General features: G+C 39.5%; 1 protein-coding gene across 3 annotated transcripts in view; it reads right to left on the reverse strand.

Annotated features, from left to right (window-relative positions):
• The window catches only part of LOC143875609 (methyltransferase, putative (DUF21)), a 55,924-nt gene extending 44,777 nt beyond the window's left edge, over positions 1-11,147 (reverse strand). Inside the window, exons 1-5 of one of the 3 annotated variants that reach the window (XM_077377217.1) lie at positions 10,568-11,147; positions 8,127-8,203; positions 7,915-7,998; positions 7,711-7,824; positions 6,851-6,937 (exon numbers count right to left, since the gene is read on the reverse strand). In XM_077377217.1, coding sequence (XP_077233332.1) covers positions 6,851-6,937; positions 7,711-7,824; positions 7,915-7,998; positions 8,127-8,203; positions 10,568-10,751 — 546 coding nt within the window. In that variant the 5' untranslated portion in view covers positions 10,752-11,147. The remainder of the gene's footprint in view (positions 1-6,850; positions 6,938-7,710; positions 7,825-7,914; positions 7,999-8,126; positions 8,204-10,567) is intronic. The other 2 variants (XM_077377219.1, XM_077377218.1) reach the window with 2 other exon arrangements.
• Positions 11,148-16,951: the final 5,804 nt, after the last annotated feature.

Consider the following 16,951-nt stretch of genomic DNA (forward strand, 5'->3'; position numbering starts at 1 on the left):
ACGGTTAGATTTTAAATAGTGAAAGTAGAGAATGGGTGTTGTGGAAATGGTAGATGAGAAGGGGAGGGGTGTGAACAGGGTGGAGGGGTTGCGGTATATGAAAGGAGATGGGTATTCGCGATAGGGCAATGAGGAAGAGTGAAAGGGAGGGGTGCAAATACGGTGTGGGTCGATTGGGGTTAGGGTTAGGGTTAGCGTTAGGGCATACGATTAGGATGAGAGCTGATTTGGTTATGGTTTTAGGGTTGGAGGTTTAGAGTTATGGTTAGGTACCTTCAATCTTTGATCTTCTCGCTCTGATACCATGATAAACCTTACATTGAAGATGAAGATGAAGAGGAGAGAAGAGAGAAGAGAGAAGAGTTTAGATGAAGAAGTGAATGAGAGAGTCTGTCTCTCACGCACAATATATATATATATATATATATATATATATATATATATATATATATATGTATATGCGTGAATACATAGAGAGAGAGAGGGAGATAAATACCCCTAAAGGGGCTTGCGCACATATAGAACCGTACTCAACAATAGTTATGAAAGTTAACTTGTTTATTAGATTTATCTATATATGTAATGGTTGTGATTACCAGATAAGGAACATGCAATTAAAAGCTATGACTAATTCAATAGATAACTCCATAATGTGAGATGGTGGGTTCTTAGTGTTTTGCTATGTTAGAGGTATCCTATCTTCCATGGTAGAAGAAGAGAAGAGAGTAGAACAAGTTGGAGGAGAAAGGATGAGAGAGTTGTGTAACCGTCTCCCACATGAAAATCAATATATATATATATATATATATGTGTGTGTGTGTGTGTGTGTGTGTAGTAGGTTTACATAGCAAGGAAAGAAATACGCTCACATAAGTGGTATGTAATACGCCCACTCTCAACACGCTAGTCCCCTACTGACATATCATTGAATCATTGATCGTGCCTGATATTCAAATCTTCAAGTGAGACTCGCACGGTGAGGTGTACACTTGTGTTTTATTGAATGACTCTGCATTACCAACATGGTGTGGAGTATCCAAGCACAATTTTCTATTTCCTTCCGATTACCACACCTGCATCTCTTATTGACACCATGGCACATGATTCACACCACTCGCAAAAAAATAATATCTCAACTCAACAAAGCCTTTGTCCCAAACTAGTTGGGGTCAGCTAAATGAATCCTTTAGAAAAAATTCATGAAGGTAAAAGGAATCTACCCGGCTCTAATCCTGGTTCTAATTGGGTTCACTGTTTCTACCCAAGTTGTTTTCGGTCTGCCCCTACCTATTTTTACTCCATCAATTTGGCACGAGTCGTCTCTTCTCACCGAAGCATCCAACTGCCTACGTTGGATATGTCCAAACCATCTTAAGCGGTGCTCTCTCATCTTCTCCTCAATTGGAGCCACCCCCACTTTTTTACAAATGTCTTCATTTTTAATTCTATCTAGCCATGTGTGGCCGCCTAAGAAGCACAGGTACTCTCCGGAGGCCCACGCACCCGTGTCGGGTGCGAATCGGGTGCGGGTGCTCTTGTGTACTCTTTGGGTGCGTACCGGGTACGCACCCAAACAACAAACAAAACGAAAATCCAGTTTGGGGGTTTGGGTACGTATCGGGTGTGCTTGGGTGCGTACCCGGTTCGAATTAAATCCAAAATTTCAAATTTACAATAGAGGGGTTGTCCCAATTAACAAAGGGGGTGAATATATCAATATATATATATATATAATATATAAATATGGAAATGATAACACTCCAATGTATAAATATCATGCTCTACTAGCTTGTCTTTTAGTATTTAAAAGGCTATCCACAGGTTACTACAGTTCCCAAAAAAGCTCTCACAAGCCCATTAAATACTAAAAGACAAGCAAGGAGAGAGTGGATATCGAAACAGGAAATGATAAATGTGCCCCTTCTCATCACATGGGACACCCATTTAATTTTTATAAATATATAATAAAATATAAAAATATATTATATTCAGCGTACCCCCAAAGTACCCGTATCCTCTTTTTTTTAAATTACGTATCCACGTACCCGTATCGTGTCGTACCCACACCCCGTACCCGTATCGTGTCGTACCCACACCCCGTACCCGTATCCGTGCTTCATTGGTGGCCGCACATCAATCTAAGCATTCGCATCTCCACTACACTCATCTTATGCACATGCTGCTTCTTGGTGGCCCAACATTCTGAGCTATACAGCATGGATGGCATCGCAAAAAAATAATATCGATGGTGGAAAATTGATCCCCATTCCTAGTGGTGCCAGATTCAGAAGAATATAAGAGAAAGAAAACTAGATAATGTGGCCAAAAGAAGAAAGGAAAGTATCGCAATTGGAAATGTTCAAAGTGTTATTTCATCAACTTTAAGAGTAGACTGGAATGTCTAATCTGTAAGAAAATATGGTCTAACTTGGATAGGAACATTGAGCAAGGATGTAGAAAACCAAAGGATCAGTCGCGAAACGGAGATCAAACAGTGGAGCCAGTAGGTAGAACAGAGGAGAGCTCATAAATCCGAGAGCTTGATTGGGAAGAAGAGGTGGAAGAGGCTGTGGCGAAGTTGATCACATGGAGGTTGAGGAAGCCTCTCAAAACCTAGCTGAAGAAACCCTATGGTCAGAGCCATTACCGTTGAAGACACTACCGCAGCCAATAAGGAATATTTGGACGAAGCTTTCCGAGATGTTTGATGGAGATTATGAAGCCTTGAAGGTATGGCTTCTACACACCAGTGGGTTGGAATCAGAAGTGGAAGTCCACCAGATTGCTGATAAAGAGGTGCAGATCATCCCACCATTAGAAGCGAACATCGATGAGATCAAGAAGCGGTGGATCCAAGAAGAAAACTCGACCTTCACTCAAATGGAATTATGGAATATTAAGTTCCAGGGTATTACGATTCAAAAAAAAAAAGTTCCAGGGTATTTTGTCAACCTCGTGGTGGATGGTGCGAGGGCTCCCATCATTAGCTTGAAGGGCAGAAAATTTCCATGTTATTGGGAGCAAGATATGAAGGATCATAGCAATAGATAGAAGTTGTGAAGCCGGAATGGGCTATGAAGAGAGAAGCATTCTGCTATTGACATCTTTGTAAGTCCCGGAGCGAGTAAAGTTGCTCGTCTTGATCCAGGAATTGGTGTATTGGGTTGTAATGCAGAAGAGACGTTCGAGCCCACCAGCTTCAGAGATAAGAGAGTCCCCAGAAAAAGGAAGAAACTCTGGGCCATTTGGATACGCGGATTTTAGAATCTTGGATTCCCTCAAAATCACGGATGGAAGACAAGAGAAGAAGGAGACTATCTGCCGTTTTCTGATTTATCTCCCCTCTTTTCGTCGAGCGAGAGAGTAAGAGATCACCCCTGTTTCCAGGTTTTAGAAATCTCAGGATGGGGAGAGAGATTTCTAAAAACTGGATTGCTTACTTAAACCCTTCATCTGCAACCTACTTACTCCACATTTACAACCTACTTCCATTGTAAAATCCAGAATTTTACACTGCTTTCAAGCTAAAACCTGGATTCTGAAATCCACATATCCAAACAGGGGAGAAATCTCTGGCGTTATCCTCCATAGCTTCTTCTTCAGGGCATCTCGCATTTCTGGCCAAGTTTTTGAAGTAGGATGTGGAGTCGTGCATTATGCTATAAGGCCGAAAAGAGGTGTTGATGGGGACATCAACAGTGAGCGTGAATTCAAGGTTTACAAGCGCAGACGTGGACGGGATTGATGGTAGAGACTCTAGCATGGGCCACAGACATAGGCGTCTTTTTTTTTATCTTTTATTTTCGTCATTTTATTTGTAGCCTACTTTTTAGGCATCAAATCTCATCCCTTTGGTGTGTTTTTGGTATTATTAGAAAGATTTTTCAATTACCTATCTGAGTCCAAGATCATATGGTCTGGATGTGATTTGAGCAAGTTAATAGTGTTTTGGGAAGTGGTATACGTCTATTACGGGATTACAATTTTAGGTAAGTTTTTAACTATATTTAGTTTACTTTGGATTAGATGAATGGTTGAGATTAGTTAATTAGGTTTTAAGTTATCTTCTAGGGTTTCTTTTCTTATAAATACATCTTATGAAAGCAATGTAAGGGACTTTTGAATATTGAATAGAATTGACTTTTTTTCTGAGAGCTATTGTGGCTTAGACTTCTTCTTCTCTTCTCTTCTCCTCTTGGTGGCTTGGAGCCATTCTTCTCAATCCCCTCTCATCTTCTCACTTCTATTCTCCTTTCAAATCAGACATAAACAAGTAAGTCATTAATTCTTCAATTTTTTGTGTTCTTGCATCTCATCTTAAAACTTTGAAGGACTTTATTTGGGACTAAACCTTAGCCACAGCATCCCTTTTGCAGCCAATTGAAAATTCACATCCTTTTCAACCCTAGAACACGTTTTCTTGAAAATTGATGGTGCAACGGCCATCAAAACTGAACCCTAGGCCTCAAATTGGTTTTCTTTTCATCTTTTAGATCATACCCTACTAACCACCAGCCCTATATTCCAAAATTACAGATATTTCCAAATTACCAAAATACCCCATTTGGCCTAAATTGGACCGATTTGACCCCGTTTTGTTGCTGCAGAAATTTATTACTGTTTTTCATTGGATTATTGCTGATTTCTCATCAAAATAAGGTTTAATTTAACGGTTTTTGGAACTGTTTAATTATTTTACTTGGTCTCATGCCTAAAACCCCATTTTAGCCTAATTTTGCCTTTAACTAGTTACCCGAAAGGTCTTCCAACTGTTGAGTACTTTGTGCAAGGTTTATTTAATTGCTAATTTTTATTTTCCATCTCTTATTGCTGTTTTAAGCCTTGATATTGCTGCTGTCCGCAAAATAAATTCACAATAAATCAACATTAGTGGTTCTCGTAGGTGCCTCGAGCCTTTAGATTCAGCCCTACGAGTTCCTATAGTCTTTAATCCCATTAGGAGTGTAGGATTTTTCCCTTATTTAGGTACTGTCCTGCATCAGGTGTGCTGAGCAATTCTCACTCGCATTCTTCGGTGCAAGTTTTTGCTTTACCATCAAGATCAAAGCCGTCAGCCTCGAGTGGAAGTCTAGAGTTGGAGAGTCAATGGCATCAGAACTCTTGGCATCGTCCATCTCCCTCAAGTAGAATTTCAATTATAAACAGTTGTTTTCTTGGATCTTCTTTTCTTTATTCTGAAATGCAGGGTACAGTTCTTGGCACAAGCTCCATCTTGAAATAGGATAGAAACATTCCAGTATCTGATCTAGATTCATACACGAAAGAAATCCCCGAGTCAAAATTGGTTCTAAGATATGCAGATTTGACTGACTCTGAAGAGAGTGAAGAGGAAAATTTAAGAACAATGAGCAGAAAGGGTTCAGCTGGAGAAACTAGTAGAGCTATTGTCCTCCAACAGGACGAGGATATTTTGCCCATTGCGTGGCAAGGGCCAAGAGAGGAAATTGTGGACATTTTTGTGAATCATACTCTTGCTACTTGCAAAAGATTGGGCTGGCATATGCAGGATTTGAGGAAAATCTGTGGGCATTGCTTAAAGTTGTGGAGTAAAGGGAGATTTGCCTTCGGGATTCATTGGATTTAAACAGTTAGGAGGTATCTGGAAAGATGCTTCAGGAATTAACTAGATTGAAGTCTGGAATAAGCTATGATGGGGTAACGCAAAGAACCTTGAGATCCAGAGGGCAGGGAGGACGAGGTTGAAGTTGCCTGACGGGGAGAAGTATCTGGAAAATCCAATTCTCATGAAGATTATATCTTGGAATATAAATGGGTTGGTATAAATGGGTTGGGCTCGTTGGAAAAAAAAAAGGAACAAGTGAAGGAGCTGGTGAGGAATTACAAACCGGAACTTATCTGTATCTTAGAAAGCAAGATGTGTTCAGTAGAAAGAGCGGTCGTCAAGAGTCTGGGGGTTAGATCAGAATGGGACTTTGTCTCTTTGGAAGCAGAAGGGTCATCGGGGAGGATCCTGATTGTCTGGGACCAATCTAAATGGGATATTCAAGAGTCTTGGAATGGGAAACGATTATAATTCGTAAGACTAGAGATAACTAACCGCGAACTTTTACAGGGCTATATGGTCCAATATAAAGAGATATATAGTTGACTTTATGTTCAATAGTTGTAGATAACTTTTGTTATTGGAAATAAGAAACAAAAAGAATATCATATGGCATTACCAAAAGAACCACATTAACTAGATGAAACAACCTCGTAAACAATACTCCAATGCCAACAGCTAAAGACTTTATAACAACAACCTTGCAAGCATCTAGCTTGACAATGCTACTAATCTGAAAGCAATAATTAAATGTTTCAAAGAGGTATTTTTTTGAAATGGAGTTTCAAAGAGGTATTATAACTCATAAATATACATGATCTCACATGCCAACACTACCCTGGGGTGACAAAGTTAAGGGCTAGTGTTTCAGATCCTACAGAACTTTCCACAGCTTAAGCATATCAACGCAATTAGTAAAAGAGTATGAGATAAAGATAAATCAACAGATTCTCTTATCATGTTGTGGCAGTCACCTTTCTCTACAATGCGCAAACAACCTTTCACATATATGATTTTGCTACTTTTGAAGTAACAAGACCCACTAGAGCAATTCAGCATTCTAGGAAATAAGTCATTAACACGACCAAGTCTTTCCTAACCAGGAAATTACAAACATAAGAAATTTAGAAATTCCACCCGAAAAATAGAAGGGCAAATATTGCTACATGCAATTCCTAGTAAGATGAAATGTATAAGGAAATCTGTGAAAGACTATAACATAAGTAGGAAAAGCAATTATAAGCATTGTTATTTAGAATTGAATACCTCATTCCCATGAAAATCCACAAATGTCTTGAGCTCTGCTCTCCGTAAAAGGACAGCATGCCCCTTCCCCAACAACCAATCCAGCATCTGCATATAGTATAGTGGAAAAGCAACATCAAAACTACAACATTTTCTTTAAAACTAGTGAGACATTACAAGTTAATACAGTATAAGGTAATAAGCAATTGGACAATTATGAATGTAAAAAATCTTGAATAATTTTTCTGCTGAAAAATGGCTTAACAAACAGTATAACATAATGTTTTGCTACGAAAACACAAAAATTTTGAAGGCAGCATTCAGATGAGCTAGTCAACGTATGATCTGCACAAAGCGATTAGGGCATAATCAAGTTAAATATCTAAGGCTTGCAAACGATGAACTTCTAGATTGAGTGTTCAGGTTTGACGCCAAATGAGGAATTCTCCCCACTATAAAAATTGGCAATGAAAAAGAATGAAAATACAAATTTTCCAAAATAAATTCGATTAGCTATAAATAAACACAAAATCGCTAGTGGGCCCTTAAGGAAAAATTATAGACATATATCCATAATTTGCCTCCCAAAAGGTGTAGTAATTAGAAGTTTTTTTTTTTTAATGAATGGGAGAATAACAAACCGGCAAGCAAAGAGCGATCTGGTTCTCATCAATCCTTGCATATATATACTGAATGCAAAGCATTTTCAGTAGGTTTTGCTTGACTGGAGAAGCAACATTTCTGTTGTTACAAAGAAATAGCATTTATTATGGGTTCAATAGGGTATGGTTGTCTGGTCAAAGCGTGACCCTTCGAAAAAGAAGGCCTTAATAGTCTATCCAAAGGTCCAAGAGTAACAAAATGAACCCAAAATGATGTACCTTACTAATGGGATAAGCAACTGGGAAAAACAGAAATAGAAGAACGCGGACAAAGGGTGCCAATGTTGCCCCCACAGTCATTCCATAGCGAGAGCAGATAGCCTGTGGCAATATCTGTAATTTGTATGTGTACAAGCATGAGTAAGTTAGTGAGCCATGCATAAGCAGTATCAGATAAACCATGCGTTTTTGGATTGCAATCACCTCTCCAAACATAAGTATCAAAGTCACAGAGATCAGTATCGCAGCCCAAGGAGGCAAAAGCTTGTCCAAGAAAATTGGAAGAGACTGAGACAAAACACATAAAAAGCACACATTAAATGGAAGTAAAAGAGCATTCAAATAAAGAAAGAACCCCAGGGAGCCAATTTCATAAATGAATGAGCAAAGAAAATTTGAATATGAATATGACAGACCTCCATTGCTAAAGAATTTCCTATCAAAAGAGTGCACAGTAATCGATGCTGATTTTTTACCACCGGAAATATCTTCGCTGCCAAAAGAAACCAATTGAAATATTAAAACTATTTGCAATTAAATAAATAGAGTATTGAAAAATTTCTAAGACATATGAATATTGGAAAACACATAAAGCTTGAACTTGTTCTTTTAATAGTTTATTAAGGTGGCATTGGAAAAGTGTTACAGCCAAATATAGAAGAGACCTGTCCTATGCACCTCATAAATTGGACAGGAGGAGGAAGTTGCATTGCCTTCTTCCATAAAATCACATCTCTTGCATTAATTCCCATAAGATAGACAGCACCACTATTTGCTTCCTTTCAAGAATGAGAACACGAATGTACAATTCTTGCTTTTCTAGGCCAAATGATTCCAGTGTTTATGCATTTAATAGCCAAGAGAACAGAAGCATTGACCCACAGGAAACTAAATAGAGGATAATGGCTAAGTATATGCCTCAGAAAATATCTCGTCGCTCAATCAATAAAGTAGGCTATTGACTAGTATAATTAGCACATGACATGACGAGTTAATGATCATAATCTCATAGATAAGCCACCATCCTTATCTTGGTTTATGAGTCGTTCCATTTAGTCCATCCCATATCCTGTTTGGTGCAAAAGAAGGTTTTGCTAACTTGGACTCTTTAGCATTAGATTGCATTTCCATGTCCCTCCTACTTTTTCCTCATACATTTTACTTTCTTGATTTTCAAATTCTGGGTTGCTTGTTTGCACCCCCCAAATGACAGCTTTAAACACGCAGCTATTTATGAGTTATGACTTACTTTTTCACTCCACGGGTGCCATGCTAGACTAGTAAAATCAATTTTTTAGTAGTTTTTGACAATGCATAACTTTGACAGAGCTGAGTTCCTTTCCTACAGAGGTCAGAGCGTTTGTTTTTTTTTTCTCACTTTTAGTGATTATTTTTAACCTATTCTCCATATTCAAGTAGACTACAGATTAGTGACGGTGATTTCATTAACAGACCGACAGATAGTGTGCCCAGAGTTAACCCACAAATATGACAACCATTACAACCAATGTTGAGCACATATAAGAATTCAGAGTCTCAGACTTCTGATATTTGAGTCTGACTTGCATTATATATATATGTGTGTGTGTGTGTGTGTGTGTGTGTGTGCGCGCGCTTGTATGTATGTATGTATGTATTGAAGCCTATTCTTGGAGCCCAAACAAATGAAGTAGAGTTGGAAGAACCCCAAATCGATCAATAAGCATTTGAACAATGCTTGGAAAATTAGAGGACTTATTGCATTTTTTTTATTGGCAAAAGAGTACTTTTTTTTATGACATAAGGTATCCCCACCCCAGTTTTTAGAGGGAAGGGGGGGGGGGGGGGGGGACTATTCCCTATAAATATGCGCAATCAGCCATAAACCACTGCACATCGGGTAAGCCCAGGGGGGATTCGAACTAGCGTCAATAGGGAGCATACCCGTGACTTTAAGCCAAAGAGCCACACCTGTACGGGTTGCAAAAGATGACTTCTTGCATTGAAAAAGGGGGAAAATGATAACTTCAATAACTAAACAAACAAGAAACTGACAAACAATTTCCAACTGTATGCTTAAATACAAGCTAGTAAAGTCAGAATGAGTACTGAGAACATTAACACAGTGAATATAAAGGGAAGCACAAAGTTCAAAACTCATTGACAGAATTGGAACTCAGCCAAAATAACTCGGTTTGGGAGTTTGCGCCAAGCTAGTTGGAAGTTGTGTTTACATTTTAGAGAAGAAGAAAAACGAAGCAAATGCAAAAATCATACATTGGCAGCGCCAACTTCTTGGAAAATCAGTAAGTTTACTGACTCTGCAAATGAGTTTCAAAGTCCAAGTTTTGGGAAAAGCGTGAGGCTTTGAAATTCAGTTATAGAGTATGCGGATTGTTTCTAATTGTTGAGCATCTTGATCCCTGCGGGGCTGTCTGGAGTGTCAAGAATTGATTTTTTTTTTTCTTGCAGAAAAGTGTAGAGAGTGCTGGAATAAGTAATGCATTATATGATTCTTGTAGATGAGAACAATATTTGGATCTACCTAAAATTTGGAAATACAGAAAAATAATTAGAAAATAGCTCATTCTAAAAAAATATCTCTTTTTTATTGTTCTTTTTTGGCAATCATCTCATTAAAATCTTGTCAAAATTATCCTAAAGTAGATGAGTGAAAGAAATACATGAAAGAGTAAAAGAGTAAGAGATTCAATGGAACCCGGTTGAGTCATGATTGTCATGCTGAGTTGAGTCAGCCGTAGAGGGTGGAAGAAGAGACCAAAGCAGCCGTTTTGATATGCATGACGGCCGGGACTCATATATAACCGGGTCGAATTCAATTGCTGTAGAGAGATTGGATTGGGGAAAGAAAACTGACCGGCGTGTAAGCGATCTTGAGGTCGACCGGACTTCATGAGGACTTCTAGATCAACAAGGCCGAGAGACATGAGTCCGAGGGTCAGACCCGCCATCAGACCGGCAAAGGTCACCAATCCCACGATCACCGCTATGTATAGAAAGAATTTCGTGCCGCAACACGGAACGTCTCCTCCTCCTGTCATTCCCCTTCCCCTTTCTTTCTTTCTTTCTTCGATTGTCGGATGTTTCCCTTAATTTTATGCCAACAGATGAAATCTCAAAATTACTGTGTAATGAACTGACTGATTGATTGAAAGAAAATCAGTTTCTCCGTTGGGGTGAGAGTCTCTGCTTGCTTGCTGGATGGCAGCGGCGAGTGGGGAATCACGATTAGAATGTGGGGTTACTGTGATTAAAATTGGGTGTCGCTATCATTATCCCATCGTCTGATTTATTGATCTTTGTGATTAAAATTGGGTGTCGCTAGCATTCTCCCATCGGCTAATTTATTGATCAAAAGATCTGTACCTTGTTATTTAGAAAAAACAACGCGTAACCCACTCATTGCTTTCCTATGCAAAAGAATGGTGTCATCGGAAGTGAGACATGAAATGGCTTTCCGAGAGGGGAGATGATATTTTCACTCCCCCTACATTACCCATGCGCTTCACTTATAACGTGGGCCATACAAGGTGGTTGGAAAACGACCTCATGAGGCGTGGATCAAGGTTGAAAAAGACCTATAGGCCATATCTGACCATGGCTATAAATTTAACGGTCCTTTCGCATACGTTTTTATCACCATACGTTTTTTATTAGCCATATGGTATGGGTTTATTTAGTGATGGCTCAATGTGTATGAAAATATCTCATACAAGCAGGGGCGGAGGCACATATAGCTTGAGGGGGGCCATGGCCCCCCCATGACTTGCAAAATTCCTTTATATGGTGCATGGCTACACATGCATCCCAAGCTAGTTTAGTGGCCATGGCCCCCCAATGACCAATGCAGATAGGTGTAAATTAATTTGCCCCCCCCAACCGTAAATTCCTGGCTCCGCCCCTGAACGTGGCTAGACGGGAAAAGTGGGCAACTTTAATGCTTTTTGACGTCAAAGCATGTCATAAGGGGTGCCTGCGTAATGCAGTGTCATTTACAACGTGCATAGTTAGGACGGGATTAGGAGCGGGAAGGGAGAAGTAACCCGAGATCATGATCCTACTTTTGGGAGGAGGATGCAAAAAGAAATAGGCTGGTCGGTCTTATTGGGGCTCAATGGAATTGTTTCCTTCTTACTTGATCTTCCGGTCGGGAGAAACAATACCAAAGAAAAGTGCTTGAGATCCCATAGTTGAGAGTGTGGAATGAAGATTATCCACTTGGAAAGCAAATCATAATATCCCAATATACCATATGTCATTGTTCATGAGTCCTATTGCAGTAAGCGCATCAAGCAAATTCAGAGGGACTTTTTATGGGGGAGTAGATGAGAAGAGAAAGAAATTAAACCTTGTAAGATGGAAGGATGTATTTTAGGCCCATTAAATTAGGGAGATTGGACATCCGTAATCTAAGAAACGTCAATGTGGCTCTGCTTAGAAAAGTGGCTCTGGATATTTGGGGAGGAAAGGGACCTCTTGTTGACTAGAGTAATTGAAGAAATAAATGGGATGTACCCGGACAATTGGTACTCTGAGGATAAGTATAGAAGCAGGTCGTCGACGGTGTGGAGAGACATTTTGAAGCAAAAACACTTATTCCAAGAAGACATCCGTTATAGGGTATATGTAAGGGACAGAGTAAGGTTTCGGCATGACAAGTGGTGTTCAGAGTTGGCCCTTAATGATGCATTCTAGGAACTCTTTGAAGTGATTAGAAACGAAGATGCTTGCGTCCAAGAGTGTTGTGGGAGATATGAAGAGGGGTGTATTTCTTGGAAGCTTAGATTCAGAAGCAATTTCTTTGACAGTGAGCTTGATAGACCGGCAAACTTTCTTGCCATTCTGGATGTCATGTATATGGGTGCTAGCAACAGTGACGAAATGGTTTGGATCTTCACCTCATACAGGGAATCTAACGTCACGTCCTTCTACATCCATATCTCTTCCAACCCCCAACTTCCCCCTTTGCCAAAGCATGGAGCATCCCCACGCCTCCAAGAGTATGTGCCTTTGGGTGGACGACAGTCCTAGACTTGATCCTCGATCACTGTCCATTTTGTGTGGAAGCCAAAGAGCTTGTCAATCACTTGCTTATGCATTGCAGATTTGCTAGAGACGTTTGGAGTAGGATTCTTGACAGATTTGGCATATCATGGGTGTTTCCTCTCTGCGTAAGTGATCTCCTGGAATCTAGGTATGTGATTCTAGGGCCTAAGAAAGGGAGAATCATATAGAGTCTTGCTCTATTAGCCTCTATCTGGGGGCTCTAGAAGGAGAGAAATGCTCATATATACTCAACAGTGAATCCAAGCGCCGAATTCATTTATACGAGGATTGTTTCTCTTATCATATCCTGAATAAGGATCATACCCCTTTTCAGCATGTACTCTAGCTTGGATATCATGCGCTGCTGGAAGGAATCGTGTAACACTACGGAAAGCGAGGGGCGGGTTGCTCATAGATGGTCTCCCCCTATCCAGGTTGGCTCAAGCTCATCTTCAACAGTTTCGTCATTGGTAAGCTCGGTCCGGCCGTATTGGTGGCCTTCTTATAGATGAGTCTAGTGACACCAAGTGGGCCTTCTATAGTCCTATACTCCTATTGGTATAAAGAATTCTAACAAGGAGGAAGTCAGGACGCTTCTGGAAGGAATCTAGATCATTGATAGGGCAAATTTCGACCACCTCTTGATTGAGGTAGATTCTCTCAATGTCATTGGATGGATTAATCACACCCAGCTCCATCACGATCGCCTTGCTGATTGTCTTGTCAAATTCCACCACGTCCGCAAATCGGTGATGGTGAGGTAAACTGCCTTGCCCATGCAGGGGTTAACCAGGCAATCTTGGAGGCTTTCGATTATCTCCCTCGTTAATTTTAATTTTTGTTATTCTCTCCCCTTTATTATATGCTTCTCTTTATTGTATTGTGTCGACCAACTCAGTCGGGCGCTCTCCTTTTAAACGATAAATTAACATCATTCGAAGAAAAAAAATGAGCCTCATGATATAAATCCAATAGACATGGTTCGGATCTAGTTGATGTGTCCAAATCATGTCCATTAAGGTTTTAATCCTTTGGATCCATCATACTATAAGGGCCCATTAACACTCCTAGATTTAACGCCTTCTATTAAAAGAGTTTTTTAAACTATGGACATCATACAATGCATGCGTAGTACAAAAGTACAGCATGGAGAGCCAAGGAAAACCGTTTGGTTTCCATGATGGACACACGAGCGCCTTGGAGAGTCGTGTTGGGATTGTTATGCGGGTTAACTAGCTAGGTGAGAGGGCATTAGAGGCACTCATTCAGGGCCTAGATGGGTACGCGTAGTTGATTCATCTCCTTAGGCCCACAAGACTATGGACAAGAATCTTGATGCTTGACGAGAATCATGCGAGGATTTGACTCGTGCATGAGGTACAATGGGGAATTATATTGTAGCTCGAAGGTACCCTAAGGAGTCCCTGAGTGCATGCTACAAGTTATTCAAAGGGATGCTCTAGATTCCTTGGTTGAGAAAGGTGGCCAATGGCAATATTGAGTTGGTTGATTTGTAACATTCACCGCGCTTACTGATCGATGTTCAGGCTAACACGTAGAAGCCTTAGCACCGTGGTACGACTTGTGAACCAAGAAGGATAACTATCCATAGGGGTGCTGGGGTGCGCTTCAGTCACACACTCGTGAGATGTAGGTCTTGCAAAAAAAAAAAGTCTAGGGGGATTGCACTTTGGATGATCCAGGTTGAGGGCTAGGCGGATTGGGGCATGATACAAGTTGCGTCTCGTAACTTGGCATGCTTTTCACTATCTAAGCAAGATATGTGGGCATGTGCTTTAATCTTGCACATGGATCTTGGTAGAGCTAGGTATCTTGAGCGTCTGAGTCAAAGGGATTGGCAGAGCAAAACATGGCTAGACTTGGCCTCGCCTCCAGTTGGATTTAGTTGCTGTGTGGGACTTCCAATTCTGAGAATTTGTTCATGTCATGGGTCTATGTCCTGGACATCCATGTCACGAGACTTAGTAGATCTGTACATGGCAAAGACATGCCTTGCACTTGGATGGATTTGGTTAAGGAAACCAAAAATATAAGTAAGGATTACTCATTTAATCATCCAAACCATTTGTATTGAGCTCCAGTATAGATATATCCTTTTTGCCTATGTAGGTACTTCTTTGCTAAGGGAGCTATTAGGAATACTCATCTTTGGGAGGTCCCTAAACGAGTGCTCCCTACTGTGCCAAGTGCTATAGTAAATTAATAAACATTTTTTCATGAAAAAATAGCCTTGTATTTTATAAAATGCAAGTATACCCTTACTTTGGTATACAGCAGCATTATGATGGCTACTTTAGATAATTCTAAGACAAATGAGTCCTTGTATCATTTTCCTTCTGCTAAAGACATACATTAATTTTCAAACTACAGAATTCACATTCACATCAAACTTCATTTCATGTCTACAATACACAGGTCGCACAAAATGTTTCTCGAAACCAATCCCCAACATATGGACACACATACAAAAAAATGTTAAGTTGGGTACTATTTTAAGAACTTTGGTGATCCCCAAGTTATTTTAAAATGTTGATAAAGGGCCAAATGTGAACAAAACAATATTGCAAATCAATGAAGATGCACATACACAAAAGAGCAATCAAGATCTCCGCTGGTTCAGCTACGAAACAACCAATTACTTCAAAAGCTTAAGCTATTTGAGTTGGTGTTATTTTATCATTTATACTTCAACACTACTCCTCACGTATAGTCCCTCTTTTGGGTTGGTCATAGTATATTTTAATATCAAGGAGTTGTTGGGTTTTGAACCTAGGACCTGCTGTGAGACAATAGCTTTGATACCATGTGAAACAACCAATTACTCCAAAAGCTTAAGCTATTCGAGTTGGTGTTATTTAATCATTTATACTTCAACATCGGCAACTATGCTTACATCCACGAAGAGTGAACAAGTTTCCATCAAATGAGAAATTAAAAAGATTACAAGGGTAATAACCAAGATCCACAAATCTAGATCTCAAAACAAAACTCATAATAGCCCCCTCCCTCTCCCCTATTCAAAGAAAAAATTCATTCTCAACTCTCACATTCTAACACACCTTCCACATTTTATACAAAACCTTATATATCTAGGTTTTCTCTCGAATCTGTAAGACCAACTCGAAATTCATATCACACTTTCCTCAACCCTCACATTCCTACTTGGACAGAGAGATTAACAAGAGACAACTCGAAATTCATATCACACTTTTCTGTTCAAAACAGGAATTCGTGAGAATAAGGCACACAACCCTACAAAAGCCTTATAAAGGTAAACTTTCCTTTAGCTATTAAATACCTCGGAATGTAAAATTCTTTACGGATAATCTGAAGAATTAGGCGGCCCAAAGGTTAATTAAAATCATATAAATGTAAAGTTTTCTTAGCCATTAAATAGCTTATAATCCAAGCTTTATCCATCTGTTAAATATATCAGGAATGTAAATGTCTACAGAATGATTAAATGTCTTAGCGTAACAAACATCTATTATTGAAAGAATCTATATTACATTATATTAAGGGAAGTGATATATCCGCCCCTTTTGATCACCAGGAACACCCCCCTGTCAGTGTTTGTGGCAGTTAGGGGCATTGAATTCTTCTGACATAAGTACAACAACCTCTCTTTAGTCATTGATACACTGATAGGGGGTGTTCCCGATGATCAAAAGGGGCGGATATATCATTTTCCTATATTAAACATATAAAAATATTCAAATCTCCTAAAAAGAACATAACTTAACTATACAAAATAAATATATATTTCACAATCTAAATCTAAGTATTTTGGTTCAAGAATGCACGCATGCACACAAGAAGGGAACAAAATAAGGGAGACTGTAGGCCACACGTATGCCAAATATATATAATAAAATATGTTGAACAACTGGGCAACCACAAGCCTTGCCCATGCGACTTGGTCTCATCATAATGGGATGATCCTAAACCTAGATCAAATTAAGAGCATACATGAGCCCAACAAACAAAGCTAAATCATTGACTTTTGTCTTCAACTGATAGTATAGATGGGGTGTGCATATGATGTAGGACCAGATCATGTAAGTCACCTCATAGGGACCCACCAAATCAATTATTTTGATCACACGTATTGTTGTAGAAAAATAAGACAAAACAGAATGCAGAAAATAAAATAGTAGAATTGTTGAGAAGGCAC

This window comes from Tasmannia lanceolata, unplaced genomic scaffold, assembly GCF_043159265.1.
Source record: "Tasmannia lanceolata isolate RefF3 unplaced genomic scaffold, GAP_Taslan_0.1 ptg000004l, whole genome shotgun sequence".
NCBI lineage: Eukaryota > Viridiplantae > Streptophyta > Magnoliopsida > Canellales > Winteraceae > Tasmannia > Tasmannia lanceolata.